Source organism: Zonotrichia leucophrys, chromosome 3 (genome assembly GCF_028769735.1).
Source record: "Zonotrichia leucophrys gambelii isolate GWCS_2022_RI chromosome 3, RI_Zleu_2.0, whole genome shotgun sequence".
In the NCBI taxonomy this organism is placed as follows: Eukaryota; Metazoa; Chordata; class Aves; order Passeriformes; family Passerellidae; genus Zonotrichia; species Zonotrichia leucophrys.
In genome coordinates, this window is record NC_088172.1 from 23,291,455 (window position 1) to 23,309,127 (window position 17,673).

The window sequence follows — 17,673 nt, forward strand, 5'->3', positions numbered from 1 at the left end:
TTCATCCCCACTCCTGTCTCAAGTGATTGTTTCAGCACCTTGGCAATTTCAAGTTACTCTTTACCAAACATGTGACACAGTCCTTTTCTGATAAACTGAGCTGAAGAAAAAGCAAAAAATATCTGACTTGTGATTTGAACAAACTGCCTGTTATTGATTCAGCTCTCAACAACATTCATCTCAACCCAGGCCCGACTTTAACTAGCAGATCACTGCTCCTGCTGCTACAGTTCAGCTGGGAAACCACATCACTGTAACATTTTCAGAATTGTATACTATTCAGCACACTGTTAGGAGGGTATGCAGGAAGTAATCATTTAGCTATATTTTTGGTTACTTGCTGCTCTATGGCAGAATCCCAAGGAGAAAAAACTACAAATCAAAACACTAATGAAAATTTAATATCTAGGATTAGATATTCCAGTGTGACAAACTATGAACCTAATGTATCTAAAAAATGGTTCTAATGAAATAAACTCCTCAGTCTACAATGTCCAAGTAGTCAGTAAAGAATTATGGGTTGTTTGTATTACAGATGTGGTAAAGAAGTCCAAAGAATCATCCACCCAGAAAAAGAAAGCTATGTTGTAGTAATAAATCTTGGAAGGGCCAGTAAGCCCTTTTAGTAGACTTTAAAATAAAGAGGGGACAAGTAGAAAAATGAAATGCAAATGCCTAATTCTAGTAAAGGAGAAGGCATGAACTTTCATGCTCATAAGCAAATCAAATTTCTTTATTTAGTGAGTCTTCAGAAAAATGTCTACCAGTGTAGAAAATTTGTAGTTCACTGAATCCCAATAACTGTAGCAGCTGCTAGTTTGTTGTGGTTTTTTGTTGTGGTTGTTTTGGTGTTTTATTTCCCAGAATTGTAAAAGGCCTGTGCAATTTTTAACTGCATCTAAATAAAATGTGTGGTATTCCCAAGTTTCTGGAAACATTTAAAACACTACTGAAGCTCATTTTACAAAACGAAATGCATTACCTTAAGCATTATTCAATTACATGAAAACAATCTTCTTGCAACTGAGTTCAAGTATCATGTTATCAGTTAGGAAAATAATGTTTTTCATTTATCATTTTCTTGCATTTGAAAAAGGTTATATTACATTACTTATCTCTATAATTCAAGTACACAGAAAATAATTAAAAATGTTTCATCCACAAGTCTAGCTCTTCTTTCACCTAATGAGAAGAGTTAATGTTTCAACCTTTCTACTACTTGTATAACTGCTGCAAAACCAAATGCTGGTAACACAATGCCAAGTTGCCCCTTCCCCAACCAAAGGCAAGTCCTTATTACTTGCAACCCAGTTAAGCTTGTTGCTGAACATCAAAATCTACCTCCACCCCAGCCATTATACCTAACACATAGCTTCCTAAAAATAAGATTAATTCACTCTTCTATTGCCTATCTATATTTATTTTTAAAACTAGAATGACACAAAAAAATTTCAATATGTCTTTTACAGATCACTGTAGAAGAACATCTGCTACAGCAACTACTCCTGCAATAAAGATTGACATGCATGTGCTATAGCTGCTAGGCAGCTCTGTTGAAATAATTTGGACTATAAATAGGCAGAAACAGATCATTGACAGGAGATATGGCCTTATGGCTCTTTCTATTTCATCCCCCAGCATTAATACACTCTTTGTGAAAGGGACTGTGATTCTTGACTTCAACCTTAATTGCCCTCTGTGAGAAGGAAAAATGCTTTAGCTTTTAGAACCATTTCTATGGATTCAGAAAGCATTTGAACTGTTACCTATGGAAATGTAATCTGCAACAGAAAGCCAAACACACTATTACATCATTTAAACAAGATCCTACTGCCCCCACCCCCAGTATTCCTAAAGAAAAACTTGTATATTTCCAGAAACTGCTAGAAATCCCCAGTAGCAGACTGAGTCTATATCTTGACTTCAAAGAATCTTGAAAGCCATTCAACAGATGGCTCTGGAATATTTTTACCTTGTTGCTTGCACCTGAATAGAAGAATACTCCCTTCAATATAGCAAATGGGCACAACCTTTAGAAACCTGTTCTCAGTTGGCCAGGGCTTTGGTAAGACTGGGAAAGCTTAGTTTTAATGGCCAGAACACCAGTTCTTCTCTCTTGGATAACAGCTATTGTGTACAGACCACTAGAGTCATCCTTCTTTTCCTTGTAGAAGCCCTATAACACAATAACAAATCTTGATTTTCAGGAAGTCTCTAATCTGCGGAAGTCACATTGACAGCTCAGCTTAAGATACTGCTATGTTGGCCCCTTCAACAGACACACATATCAAGAACTTGTATGAAGAGAAGATATGAAAAAGAATGTAAAGGCAAAGGCACATAATTTATCTTAATTTTTAGTGAAAAGCTCTAATTACACTTTGCCTGAAATAGACTTTTCATTGTGATCTATTATCAAACTCAATTTTAGCTCTACTCGCAGAAGTAAAAAAGAGGTATTTTGCTTAATTTTATTTTCAAGTGAGGATGCAATACATGAAAATATAAGTACATATTCATATTATATATATATATATAATATGGAATGCAAATACTGCACAGTGAGATTCTCCTGTTAAGAGCTGAAAGTGCTTTAAACATAAGAGCATCAATAGTAATATCTTTAGGGTAACAGAGAGTTATTTCAGTACAAAAGCCTGAAGAAGCCATGTAAATTGGTGTTTATGCCAGCATAATCAGGTATCATCTGTGGAAGCACTTTTAAAATTAAAACAGCAATTATAGTTGCATAAGGACTTGGACAGAAGCTTGTTATATCAGCTTCCTTTTTCATTTCAATTAGGTGGTAACATAAAACAATTTTACTACTCCAAGTGCATTTTTCAAGCTTATAGAATAAACCGAAAGAATTTGGGCTGCTCAGAAAAAGAACATCATTGATAGAATGTAAAGCCAGGGAATAAGATTAATGTTTATGAAATATTTTCAGGAGATCATACAAGACCTGAATCTCTTTTTAATATATGGACAAGAAAGAAAAATATCGGTGGCCAGATATTTTTGCATATCCTTCAAAGTACTTTTAGGACTTCTCAGATTCTACACTGTATTAATAAAATAAGTGTAAGCTTAGTACTTACCCCCAGATGCATAATCATTGGGAAGTTCAGGGTAAAGTTTGTTTGTGTTCTTTTTAGCTGTAAGAGAAAATAAAGTAGTGACCTATATGGCATGCTAATATATATTGTTATATTTTGTATACTGCTCTTCTGATAGAGTTCAATAGTTATTAAATGATTGCAGTTAACTAGGAACCAGTGCAGAAGAAAGAAATACAGACTTTGCCTCCCATCCTTAACCGGAGAATTACATTAACAAGAGAAGGTGCACAGTAAAGCTTCACTTTGAATGAAAGCACTTTGTTAAGACAAACTGTTAAAGAGGAAAATTCTGCCTCTTCTTCTCTACTCTAATGATTAAAAAAGATAATGACAACCTAAAGAGAAACTATAGTTTCCAGAAAAAAGAAGTTTCTAGAACTTGGACCACCAGTTTCTAGGACTGTTATTTTTACTAAGAAGTTTCATTGTACTGTGAGACTCCTATGTATCCTGTATCTATGAATATTTCCTTTGAATCACTACATGATTCTGCAACTATAAAAATACTGTTTCTATAGCAAATCTGTCAGAGAGAAAAGATTTGTTAATATAAAACAAAAAACCAAATCCTTTAGTCTTTATCAGTCATGGCACTACATCAACATGCTTTCAGTGTTTGTCCAAGGAAGAGTATTTAAAAAACATTTTTATAGAGGCAGCTGCTATAATAACTGCATAGTATTAATTAACTTTAATGCTCTAATTTTATGAAGATGATTAATTAGCCATTATCAAAAATTTTCACCTGGTGGTGTAGGTCTAACAGTGGGTTTAGGTGGCTCTGGTCTGGTTGATGGTCTAGCAGGTCGTTCATTTACCTAAAGTACACAATTTTTTTAAAAACATAGCATCATATCTGGACAGAGATTGTGATTTCAGAGCCTAGAAGTACATCTAGTTACACTGAAAAAAAAAAAGAAAATTACTCTTTCTCCACTGAACTTGTAAGAACTCAAAAAGCATACTAAACACTAGTGATACACACATGACACTGAAGTAAATCACCATGGGTTTAACAAAGCTGAAAGTAAATGCCTGTCTATCAGTAACATCAACATCTGTAAGAAAATATCTTCTACAGTCTCAGTATTACATTATAAAGGTGATTGTTTGAATGGAAGACAGAAAAAGTAGAAAAACTAAGAGCATCCAATTTGCAATTAACTTGACTAAAAATACTTGATCAAACATTCCTAATCATCACCTCAGATTTGATAATGCACAATTACAAAACAAGGATACGCTTTGTTATTCTGGAAGATGCAAAGCAAACCCAGCAACATTCTTGTCCTCAAGAGCCTAGCAGGGAAATACTTGAACAAATGTTCCACATGCAGTAACTGACATGTGCTACGCCTTCAGTCATCCAACAGAGAAGTTAAAAATTACACATGAAGATCAGCATTGACACTGACTAGGAACAGCTTAGGAACAGGGAAAGCCTATGTGAAAAAGAAGCACACAAACCCTTCTTTGTTCCCTTACAGATTTTCCTGGATTATTTTTTTGCTCTTCATTTTCATACACTTCAGTGAAGGATGCTAGAGTTTCATAAAGATCATCTGCCTGAGCAGGGAAAGGCACGTCACCAAGTAGGATGGCACTAGCACGAATGTCCTGCCCATAAAACCTGACACAAAAAAAAATAAAGATTGCAGGTATTTGATTATTATTACATTTCAACTTCTAGATAAATTCATTTTGTGCAAATGCTCCCTACTGTCCATCCCTAGCCCTGGAATTTTCCTATTGATCACATGCTGAGAAATGACAGAACTATTTCAAAGCTGTAAATTTTGAAAACTGACCACAGCCCCCATTTTCCTGAAACACTTGGGAGGAGGAGGTAGAGAAACTGATTGAAGTGGAGCCCAGTAAGATGGAAAGTGTGAGGGGAAAGGTGTTGCTTTCTAGATTTGTTCTAATTTCTCATTATCCCATTCTCTTATTTACTGAAAATAAAAGAAACTAATTTCCCCTTGATGAGGTTGGAGTTTTTTTGACTGAAATAGCAATTGGAAAGTGATCTCACTGCCTTTATCTCAGCTTATGAGTTCATCATCATGCTTTATCTCTTCTCATTCTGTTGAGGAGGGGGAATGACAAAGCAACTGGGCTGGCATGTGGTGGCTAGCTAACTAAGGTCAACTTGCCACAGATAAATGATCCCTAAACATTTAGCATCATCTCAATATCAATTGCAAGATGTCTAAACCCTTGTCCCTCAAGAAATTCTAAACTAACATAGCATGTTTTCACAAAAACCACTTTTTCCAAAGTGAATGTGTCCTAGTTAATTCCATCACTCTGCTTTCACTGAACCTTAGATATTAAGAGAGCTTACTTGCGGTTCGTTTCTTTCCTTTCAATTAAACAGGTTCCTTCCAGAGATACGCCTGCGAACAGCCCTCGAGATTTGCAGTAGGTATAGACAGCAGCAGAGCTTCTCAGGGCAACATCCCCTTCTAAGTTTCTGGAAAGAAAAGGTTTTGGTTGATATTCTTCAATACAGTTTTGTAGCATGAACAGCAATTGTCTTTTTCTTTTAATCCTTCGTTTTATTGTTACCCTATTTTCAGACAGAAGCAGAGCAAAACATTGCCTCATATGAATGCTCCCCATTAGGTCTCTGAGACACTGGACTGTTCATGGTTTATGGCTCAAAACAATCAAGGAGGCTCCAGGGTGATTTGCTGAGGCCAGGTTTACATCCTTTGAGGAGAGGTGAGTTTGGGTGTGCAGTGAGATTCACACAAGACAGAGGCTGCAAGCCAGCCTGATGAGGCAAATCCTGCAAGGTGGGATGGCACCATTTATCATGGTAATTGTTCTCCCTTACACAACTCCCAATCCCTTCCCTGGGGAAGGTCTGATGGGCATAACAGACTCAATGCACTGACAAGAGAGGCAGCTGCCATGTCTCAGAAGGGTTCACAAACCATCAAAGATCCCAAAAGCACCCTCAGACTGATTCCAGAGGCTTTACACCAAAGGACTGAATGTGATGCAAAGGGATGCAACAGATCAGAGCCTGTGGCAAGAGACACAGTCAAACTTCCCAACCAGGGGAGGTACCTGTGTGCTCCCAACCAGCCTGAACATATCCATTGAACAGGCATCCACTGAACTCTAAGCTTCATGGAGCCCTCATCACTGAGAAGACCAGAAGAAGAGATCAACAAGACACTGCTGGGATCCACAGAGAGGTGACATTTTCTACTCAATCTTTCTGTCACTTTTTCTTTCCCCTCTTCCTCTTTTTCTATTTTTCCTCTCTCTCCCCCCACTCACATTTACTGTTAAATAAAATCCATACTATTGACTTCAGCATATGGTCTCACTTGCATCTTATTTGAGCAGAGGCATCTCTGTAATAATTTTAATAACTGGATCTTAACAGCTTTCTCTGAAAACTATTAAGCCACACTTTAATCACATTTTAAAATTATCTGATTATGTTTGGACTGCTGACTGAAACTCTATTCAATATTTCCAAATCCTCCTAGACTTTATGGTCAGCACAAACACTTCAAGTAAGGCCTTACTGAGCCTCGACAGATTTGGAAGATTACAGTATTTGTCCTTCACAGGATCACATAATATTTTAGGTTTAAAGACAGTCATCTCTAAATGGATACAACATCAAATTGAAAGAAGGTTGCTCTGGACTTTGTCCAGCCAGTCTTTAAAGAATTCTAAGGATATAATTCCACGGACACTCTGAGCAACCTGTATCAGCACTTAATTTTATTCATGTCAAATTTCTTTTTCTCATATCCAGTCAGAACCTTCCTTGTTTTAATATATGACTACTACCTCTCATTGCCTTGCCATGCACCCCTGTAAAGAACTGGGGTCTGTCTTCTTGGTGATGCCCTGTTGGGAACACAGCCTCAGAAGGTCTTCTCTCATCCAGGTTCAATAAACTGAGCTCCCCCAGTCTCAACATTCACATGCTGCATTTACCTGGCCATTTAGGTGGTGGTTCACTGCACACACTCAGGTTTATAAACAACTTTCTGCAGGGCTAAAACTCAACACAATATTTTAGGCACAGTCTACAAAACGTCAAGTAAAGGGGAACAATTATTTCCCATATCTACTGCTTACAGTCCTGTTGATGCAAGCCCCTACACTGTTCACTGCCTTTTCTGTCAGGAATCAACTGCTGGCTTAGCCCCACTGCCCACCAGGATCCCAGGACCTCCTCTGCAGGGAAGCTGCTCAGCCTGATAGGGGTGCAGAACTTTGCACTTGTCCTTGTTTAATTTCATGGGGTTTCATGTTGGATCTTTATACTCTCTAAGCCCATTGCTCTGAACGGTGGCTCCCTGAAGTGTCTTGGCTGCAAACCCTGGTTTGGAGTCATCCACAAAATTAAAGAGGATATTTTGCAACTGCTCCTCTAGGTCAGTGATAAAAACACCAAGCAGGAGAGGTCCTAGAAGAGTCTTCTGAGGAATTGTAAAGAAATCTGGCTTCAGACTTCAACATAAACCATTTACCATTGCTCTTCTAATGTGAGGATAAAGTTCTTCACCTGTTTGCTTGTCTTCCCACCCTGACACATATATCCCAGCTTGGACACAGAGATGTTGCAGGACAGTGCAATGGCTTTGTAGGGTCGATGATATTCACTGCCCTTCCCTGATCCACAGATCTCTCTCTCTCTCTTCTGTGCAATAAGTATCATCCTTTTATTGTGTTAGAAAAGACTAAAAACCAGCAGTAAAAACTTTGTAACCATAAAAAGAGTAGCCATAAAGAGACACATATTCCATAGCAGTGTCTGAGGTAGCTGGGCTTGGTTAGCCTGGAGAAGACTTGGGGCAAACCTAATAGCAAGCTTCCAATATCTAGGGAGAGGTAATCAAGAGTATGAAGCCAGGCTCTTAAAAGCAGCATATGGAGGAAGAATAAAATACTATTGACATAAACAGAATGAAGATATACTTTGACTGGATGAAAGGCAGGAGAGCTAAACAGTAGAGCAGGTTGTCCAGAGAACCAAGCAGTCTCTCTCATTGGGGATTTTCAACTGGAAAAAAGGACTGAGCAACCTGATCTGAAATCATAACAGACCTTGGTTTGGGCAGGAGGTTGGAGTAGCAGTCTTACAAGACTCATTTCCAAGTAAAATTATTCAGTGATTATTTCACCTCATCCTTCAAAGTAAACAGGCTTAACCCCTTAAAGATTTAAAAGCAATTATTTGGTGTAATTTTTGCTTACTATTGGGCAGATGTGTGGTGACAGAAAGTACAGACCCATATGTTATTAAAAATCATAGTTCTATCAGGCACAGAAGCACCTGTGCTCTTCATTGAGCCTAGCCAAACAGTCTCTGCAAAAGGAGAACAAACCTCAGAACACTTTTCTTCCACCAATAAATTACTTAATCAGGAAAGCAGAAATAAAGAAAAAAAAATGATTGGCAAGTGCAATACGGCCCAGTCAGCACACATGTTGCCCAGGCTGTTCTGTAACATATAAAAAAAATGCCACATCAATGTAGCTTTTAAAAATTATCTTCCATATATGGCTATTAGGAAAACATATTACCCACCTCCCCAGAGGTCCAATTGCCACGGTAAGATTTCCTCCAAGTGTAAGATTTCCTCCTTTGGCAAAAGCTTCTACTGCTCTTTCATGATTCAGTATTATCACTAAGTCTGAGACCTATAAAATATCAAGTAAAAGTACTACACTTTTTAAGAAGAAAGAACAGCACAGGAGATGATTTTCCTTTCTTGTAAAGGATTATTTTGAAACAGCTTCCATGACACAGTTGATTCTTTTTCTGCAAGGTATTTTGAATGAAAAATCCTTTCAACTATTTTTTAAATCAAATTTGATTGATTTTTTCAAAATGGTGGTATGTTCACTATGTGAGAAACAAAAGCTATAAGAGAAACTCTATGTTAATTCAAAATTTCTAATTGACAATTTATTATTTTCCATGGCTTATGCAATTATGAAGGCACATTTTCAGATGTGAATAATTTTGATCTTTCAATAATTAAACTAATAAAGGCAAGACAGAACTTACTAAACAAAAATTCCTGTCCAAAGAATAAAAAGCAAAAAGGATACAGTGCAATTGATAAAACTTTTTTTCATGACAGGAGTTTTATATATCTGTGTGTGTGTATACAAATTAGTAATTAACTTTTTAAAACTTGAATATGAGATGTAGTCAGTTGCTTCAAGAAACTATTAAACCTAATAATTGAAGAGGTTGCAATATACCCAAGGACTACTGCACCTAATCTTTCATCTGATAGACTTGACTGAAAGCCAAGTTCAAGAAAAAAACTTTCAACTTACCCCAAATTCCAAACAGTGACAGCAGGGAATACAAGAGGAAATACCAGATTATTTGCAAAACAAGGCTGGCCTAGAAGTATTACATACAGCATAAGAGAGGTCTTTGTTATTAGCCCTCCACCCCATCCCAAACAAAAGATGGCTACAGGGGCAGTTTGTGCATCATCCAGGGATGGAGGGAGAACATCTGTCAGGATACTGCTTCCTCCTCTTACCCTTTAAGAGGATGAATCCATTGTTAAAGATAAGCTAATCCATAGTGAGAAAGCCTTCAAGGAAAACATTTATAAAATTTAAAGCTGGTCCTTAATTTGAAGTACCAAGTCACTGTGTCTTCTGAAGTGGGATCTCTGTCTTGTTTTTTAAAAACATCCATAAGTATCACTACAACTATATAATGAAATATAATCACTCCTGCAGGAATAAATTTCACCTAGTTTCTAAAACAACTAACTTTATATAGGGCTAGAAGGATGCTGAAATGGGACTGTCGGCTCCTAAGTCACTCATGAGTAACATATTTTCTAGAACAAATAAAAAAGATTGTGTTATAATAATGTCAGTGAGGAAACAGCATTTTGTAAGCTGACTAAAATTTCAAATGAAGGGCACAGTATTACTCAGAGAAAAACTCCTCACAAATAGCTTCTGTATTGGAATTATTTGATTCAGTATCAATAGGAAATGTCTACATTATCTAAATTATTAGGTGGGGATGATTAACAGAAAATTTTCATAGAATAATCAAAACATGTGAAGACGTTTAAAAGGAAAGAAAAAACAAACAAAGCCCACAATAAAACAAACTCTGGGGCTCAAACTGAGCACTTTTTAATGCATTCAGATCCTGCAGTCCTGAAAACCAATGAAAATTCCTTATAAAAATTAATGATTTTGTATTCACATCATCCTTTAAGAAGTGCATGCAATCATGCCTGAGATCACACAGTGAACAATGAGGAGAGAACAAAATATTGATCTATTGCTCAGTATGTGAGTGCTGGCTGACTGGCTGCCGGGACAGGGATAGCTGGTTAGCTGTAGATGTACTGGGGGCTGCCATGGATCACCCAGATCATCCATACATGGATTCTTTTGAAGAGCAGAATGCCTATTGCAAGAGACCTTGTTGGCAGCAATCTGATTTTCTTTGGGAATCAGCAGAACAAAAGCTAAACAAAGAGAAGGATGAGTCTGGAGGCTAGCATGGGAAGCAGAGAAAAGATGAAAACATACAAGAGCAAAGGAGCTGAGAGGAAGAAGAAATGGGAAGGAGAGGCAGAATGCTGTTGGGGCTCAGCTCACCAGGGTTTCTCTGAATATGATGGGAGTCCTTTACTTAAGCATTTCTGCTGGCTGGAACTGGCTCCCTTTCTGTAATATTCCTTCAGGAGAGGTATCACCAGTTTTGGTGCTTTCAAACTGAAGGGTCACCTCAGTAACCACAAGTGTGAGTGAGAAATGTGTGAAATACAGTAACATTAAGTGGAGTCCATTTTAATCCAGTTCTCTACGCTGTTGCTGGCCAGAAGGAGTCCCTGTGCCCTTTAGCAAAGCATTTAACACACTATCAAGTATAGGATGCTTTTTCAATTAACTTCAATTGTCTTATATGGGAACACTGACAGGAAGCTCTCTGTAAGTGAAAAATTCAGTCTGCTAGAAGTGAGAAATAAGGAAATTAGTGTCATGTCCCTTTTTTTCATCTAAATGTTTTCTAACAATTTGACTGATAGGAGGATCAAAACCCCTCTTTTGTTTGTCTTGCATAAATGGATTTCATAATAATATTTTTGTACTTGAAAGTAGATTCTACTGTCTCACTAACATTTAGATCTTTGTGAATGTATTTTAATTTCTTGCAAAAAAAGTTACCAACAAGTACTTCAAATGCAAAACCATACCTCAATTCCAATTTCAAATCCACCTCCAAGACCAGCAATTCCTATTGCAGAGGGAGCAGACCAGGCTGTTGCATAAAACAAGATAAATTTACAGAATTTTAACCATGTATTACAAGAAATACTCACTTCATTATTACAGTTAAATATGCTAACAAACTCTCTATTTAAAACTATGTTCAAAGCCACTACAATAGAATCATAACTATAATGCTTTATCCTACAGGAAAGGATTTAAGAAATACAAACACTCACAATCTAAACAATTCCTTGTTAAAAATTATTTATCATATACTTCATAATCAGATATAATCAATTTTTGTAATCAATTTTATACTATGCACTTTTATATTTCATTATTTTCCACAAAGATAATGGAAAGATTTGCATTTGGTCAAACAAAGGTACAAAGACTTGAAAACAGCATTCACACCAAACACTGTCACCTGTCACCTACTTGCCTGACTCATCACACATCTCCTGTTTTATGCTGTAAAAAGAATAATGAAAAAATATATTTTTATCTTTTTTTTATTAACTTCCCATGAAGTACAAAAGGAAAATATCCACTTACTTCCATTAGGAAGACGAGCTAATACAATTCCACTTCCACCTCGAGCAGTCACCAAAAATCCAGCTTTGATAACAGACAAAACTGCAAGGCCTTTGGCTTTGGCTATTACGTGAGCTGAAAAAGCAAAATCATTGATTCAAGACCTTGTAAGAGAAGTTCTAAGAGAAGGGGAAAACAAAACTCAATATTTAACAAATATGAACACAAAAGTCAAATAATTGAAGAAAAAGCTGAAAGAAAACTTCGAAAAAAGTTGAACTAATAATGACACCTCCACCACAGTGAACTGGAAACCCAGCTGCAGTTCACATTAGCCTGTGACAATCCATACACTGCCAAACTGCTCCACCAGTCCTGATTAGCTTGTATAGAATTAGTTTGTTTAGTGCCACACACTTTGTGTGTGAGTACCCTTGGCAAGATAAACAGAAAACAGGCAGTGAATAACTTGACAACCATGTCTCCACAAATTTTTGGAGGAGTCCAAATTTAAATCACAGCAACACAGAGCAGGCTAACAAGCTTGTATTGTTAGACAGTGGCAAATACTGATGTGTCATCATCCTGCAAATCTTATTGCAGACCTTCCAGAACATAACAGTTAAGGATTTAAAACCACAACCAGCAACACCAGGTGGAGGAAGACACTAGGAGAAGCACAGAGTAACAACTGCAAAAATGAAGAGGACAGCAGCAAATAAGAATGCTGAACCAGTATCAAAAGGAAATTCAGCCTGATTTCTTTGCTTCAACTTATTTTCATCTAGCTAATTTTAATCAACACAGATATTCAAGAGCTAGAGCTACTAAGACAGGTTCTCTCTTAAGAACATACATTTACAGGGCTGAGCATAAGTCAGTCTGTCCATCCTGGGGGAAGCCTTCCAATGCAGGTACCTTGTAGCAGTAAATATTCAAATGATCTCTCCCAGTAAGTACCAGCTGCCAAGAATACAGCAAGCTGAAACCCTTTACTTCCAAAATATTTTCAAAGAAGTTATAGCATCTGAAATTTTCATTCATCTCTAAGTTGTGGCCAGTGGAAACAGAGGGAATTGGTAAAGGCAGCATGACTGCAACACAGGGAGTGCTGAAGGTTTTAGCTGAATCAAAGCTAAAACCTTTCTAAAAATTTTCTTTTATTTTTTATTTACTTTACTTTTTAGTATTTTCTTTACTCACGTGGTATGATTTTATCTGGTCCATTTCTGGAAGTTATTTCTGTAAATTCTCTTAGTATTTTAGCTGCCTTTTTAGCTTCTGATTTCAGGTTGGAAGGTATAGGGTTGTTCACTGAAAGAAATGAAAGAAACATGGTCAGTTTAGGATATCTACTTGACTAGACAGAATCAAGTACTATAAATTATTAGTATTCTGCAACATGATAAATACCATTTTATGTAGAAATAGTAATGTTTCACCTGCAGATCTGCAAAAAGAAGCCTTAGTGCAGTTAAAGAGATAAGAGTTAGTCTTGATTGTCACATCTACTAAAACCCCTCAGAGTTACCTAAATTATTCTTGTTTTCCTGTCTGAACATAACAACACTATTTTCAAGCGCTATTTTCAAACTGTCCAACTAACACATAAATATATTGCCAGACCAAAGATGCATCTAGTCTCACAGCACATCTCTGAAAAAATTAGTGACAGCATTCCCATAAAATTAGAATAATCTTCCTAAATTCACAAACATATAAAAAACAACGTGCATAGAGAAACAACATTCAGTCAAAAGTTAATTATTTTTTTAATTGGCATTCCCTGAACATTCATTCACCTCTTCACTCTAGACAACATTCCCACCTAAAACCAAGAAGGTGAGGACTAAATACATTTTAAAGTTCCATCAATAAAGCTTAGAGAGCAATTCAGCTCAGACAAAGTGAAGCACATAGCAGCAAGTCAGCCAGGTTTCTGTCCAGGCTCCCATGGCTAGAATATGAAACACCTCAATTTTTCAAAGAGAAGAATATTCCTCTGCTATGTTCTCCAAGCAAGATGGAAGATTCCAAGAAAAAGAGAGATTTTGAAAGCTGAATGTCTGGATTAGCATCCCCTGAAGCAGTTTGAAGAAGCATTTTGCTTTGGTGAAGATGCAGCAGGTAGAACCTTGGAGAGTTTGAAGTGACATCAGTCATCAGAAGGCTGTGCAGAAATATCAGCCTCTCTGGGAACAAAACGAAATGCATAGAATGCGACAGACTCTAAACCACGCTGCAGTTAGCAGAGTAGAAATATTAATTCTGTCTCCTAATAATCCCTTCTCTTTACAGAAAATTAAGATCATAGTCAAGACTCTGAGTGTGAAAGGAGAAGGTGGAGCTCTAAGGGCTCAGGATATTCTGAAAAGTTCTTGGCATGTTAATTTTCTCTGACTGTTACAGTACTAAAATTGTCTAATCACTTCAAGAGTTTTTAACATGAATTTCTTCTGTGGTTGGAAGGCTTCCCCAGGCTGGAATCTGGCTACATGGCAAGAGGAGAGGCCAGTGTAGCTCAAATAAAACATGAACTCACAATTGCTTTTGGTAGAATAACAAACTGGGGTGAAGCAAATGTCTCCTTTACTTCTGTTTTTGTACTTCACACTGCATTTTCAAGGTCAGAGGGCAAATATGACCAGCATGTTGTAAGAGAAAAATAAGATTTCTGTTTTTGCACGGAGATAAATTGAGGCAGTCCCAAAAAGCATATTGCAACACTGTTCTGCTCAGGAAGGCACAAAGAATAAACCTAGCATATTACAATTTGTAACTAATAATTAACATTGTAATATGCAGTGCATGTCACTTTGCAAAATCAGCTGAACATTTCTACATGTAGGTTTTCACTTAAGATACTTTGCAAGCCTAGAGGTCTCGAGTTTGGGAAGGGTCACCTACCCAGTCTACCCAAAACACACATTTCATGGTACTTAACTTTTCACATGGTTCAGTGAGATTAGACTGTGGTAAAATGGACAGTTATGTGCCTGACCATGCAGGACTTCTAGCAAAGTGATCAAGACAATGAAAGTAAGACCTGTACACTGGAGATAAAAAACACCGGGGAGATGAAAACACTGGGGAGTTAAAAAAAAATACTGAGCAAAGCATTATCCAGCTTCTAGATTAGAGAAATAAAATAAACTTCTGTGCTCTTCTCATACTCTTCTTCCTTGTTTACCCATGCATTTTTTCCTCTCCTTTGCTTCTCTTTGGCTAATCTCAGAATTTGCAAAAGCATCTCCAATTATTCTTCCTACTACTAGAAAAAAAAAAAAGCAGCTCATATTTCATACACATTAGAAGAGAAATCCCTTAGCTAAATTCATTGAGAAAATGAGGTGTTTTCAGACCTGAAAGTCTGCTAACAGGAATAACAGAGTGAGGAAAAAATATAAAATCACAATACAGTTTTTGTAAGCATTTTCAGACTTCAGATTCAAAATTGCTGCAGAAAGATTTGATGGTTGCCAGAAAACACTGTGTGCATGCCACTGTGCACATAGGAGCTACTATTTATTGAAGACAATTCGAAGCTGAACTTCAGGAGTCACCAAAAGTAATACTGCTACTACCTCACTGTTCCTTCACCTCTCAATACACAGCTGGTTGCTCTGAGCAACCTGCCCTAGTCAAAAGTGTTCCTGCCTATTGCAGGAGGGGTTGGATTAGATGTCCTTTTTCCTTTCAGCCCAAATCATTCTATGACTTTGCTGCACTCTGATTCCAAAATCTGTATTTTAAAATACAAATTTTGCACAGAAAAATAGCATTAGTTAAGCAAATTAAAAATTAGGTATTTCCACTCCAACCTTTTAAAAGGTTTTTTTTGGTTTTTTTTCCCCTTTTTTGTGTGTGTGTGTTTTTGTTTTGTTTTTGGTGGGTTTTGTTTGTTTTTTTGGTTGGTTTGATTTTTGGGGGTGTTTTTTTTGGTTTTGGTTTTTTTTTGTTTTGTTTTTTTGGTTTTGGTTTTTTTTGTGCCACATGGTGTGGGGTACCTTTATAACCAGGGAATGGAGAAACTGGAGAGATATTCATCCAGCTATACTCTACAAGAGCAAGCACAGGAAAACTTCTCATCCTCAACCAACAACAGAAACTTCACTTTCTCCCTGTATCACTTGTTTCCTGCATCATTATTTCTTCTGCATTCCTTGGATAGCTTTTCTTCTGGATTATTTAGGTAGTTACAGGAATTCACTCCTCCATTATCCCTTGCTTTTTCCCTTTCTGCCACAGACTAAAGTAATGCAGGATTATTTTTCTGAACTAAGACACAGCAGGTGGATTTGACAACCGCGTTCTGCCAATTACTTTGCATGTGGATAGACTTGTGCACTTTCAGAAGCTAAGAAATGGGTGATATTTCTAAAGCACAAGAGAAGTACAAAAGAGGTCGAACACGCTACTAACTGAAGAGCTCAAAGCTCCACCTTGTAGAGAATGGCTGCAAGTAAGATTTTAATGTAGACAGTAGTAAGTATGAAAATTAAAGTGACATTAATTGGCAAGCAAAAAAGGCACAGAGAGGTTTTAACAACAGGCAGGATGAATAAGCCACCTGATTATAAACACTTTCTTGCTGCAAACCAACCCAGTTACTCAAAGTGGTAACCATATGATTCTTCCCCCAGTGGCTCACTTTGAGCTCCTTTATTTACTTCCATAACGTTGTCTAGATATCAAGGAACTGGCAGAATGCCTACAGGAGCCTTGAGGAACTAATGACCTGTTTAAAAAAAAAAAAAAAAACCCAAACAAATCCACACCCTGACCTCAATTATGTATAATATGATCCCTGATAAGGCCTGGCTGGACTCCCATTTTGGTGAATGCTAGAACCACGGCAGAAGATATATAGTATTTTTATCACTGAGGGAAGGGGGAAGCTTGGCTTTCCCTCTTGGGCTATGCCACACTCAGGATTTTGTCAACAGAGTTCAGGATTTTATAAGGACAGAGACGACAATCAACACTAAAAAGGCACTTTAATGGTTCAATATATAGTGCATACATAGTATGGCTGAGGCCTGACCCTTACTGTTTAATTTTAGATCAATCAATTTCATAAAACTTTGTCCAAAGGCAATGAAAACTATTGGTTTTTTAGTAAAAAAATCCTAATAAATAAAAAATAGCACAACTTTGTCAGATAATTCAAAACTATTCACTTTAAAAAAAAAGGACATACAGGTTTGCACTGTGGTGCAATGGTGGCATCTGTCCCAAAATACAACAGAAATAAAAAGAAATATTAGAGTGAAGGCAGAGGAGTACATTCTTGCTTCTATTTATTTAAATCACTCAGTAAACAGACCAAATTGTAAGTAGGATTTCTGTGACCTCAACAATTATTTCAGCTTCTGTTCATCTACCAAATTATCCTCTTCTTCCTCAAGCTTGCCTTAGGATTTAGTTTGCAAAATTAGTTCCTTAGAAATTCATTTAATATCACAAATCTATTGAAAAAATCATACAGACACATCTGCTTTTTAACAAAAATACTGTATGAAATATTTAGACATAAGCAGAATTTCCATGTTCCGTTTACCCCATCAATAACATACGTAATAACCCTGTAGCACTGTCTTCACTATTGGCTTTTAAGTATGCATATCTAATTGTCTGGTTTGTATTCAAGCGCTGCTCAGGAAAGAGGCAACCAGGAGCAATAAGACAATAACATCTATCAGGAGGATACACTGACTGATGGATTTGGAATGCCGTGACCAGAGAACGCTCAGCTGGGAGCAAGCTTCAT

General features: G+C 37.0%; 1 protein-coding gene across 2 annotated transcripts in view; it reads right to left on the bottom strand.

Annotated features, from left to right (window-relative positions):
- Positions 1 to 17,673, bottom strand: part of SH3YL1 (SH3 and SYLF domain containing 1) — a 45,281-nt gene that overhangs the window by 19,690 nt on the left and 7,918 nt on the right. Inside the window, exons 2-9 of one of the 2 annotated variants that reach the window (XM_064707642.1) lie at positions 13,107 to 13,217; positions 11,925 to 12,038; positions 11,354 to 11,418; positions 8,689 to 8,801; positions 5,467 to 5,595; positions 4,608 to 4,752; positions 3,868 to 3,940; positions 3,102 to 3,158 (exon numbers count right to left, since the gene is read on the bottom strand). In XM_064707642.1, the coding sequence (XP_064563712.1) occupies positions 3,102 to 3,158; positions 3,868 to 3,940; positions 4,608 to 4,752; positions 5,467 to 5,595; positions 8,689 to 8,801; positions 11,354 to 11,418; positions 11,925 to 12,038; positions 13,107 to 13,217 (807 nt within the window). Of the gene's footprint in view, positions 1 to 3,101; positions 3,159 to 3,867; positions 3,941 to 4,589; positions 4,753 to 5,466; positions 5,596 to 8,688; positions 8,802 to 11,353; positions 11,419 to 11,924; positions 12,039 to 13,106; positions 13,218 to 17,673 lie in introns of both variants that reach the window. The other variant, XM_064707641.1, reaches the window with a different exon arrangement.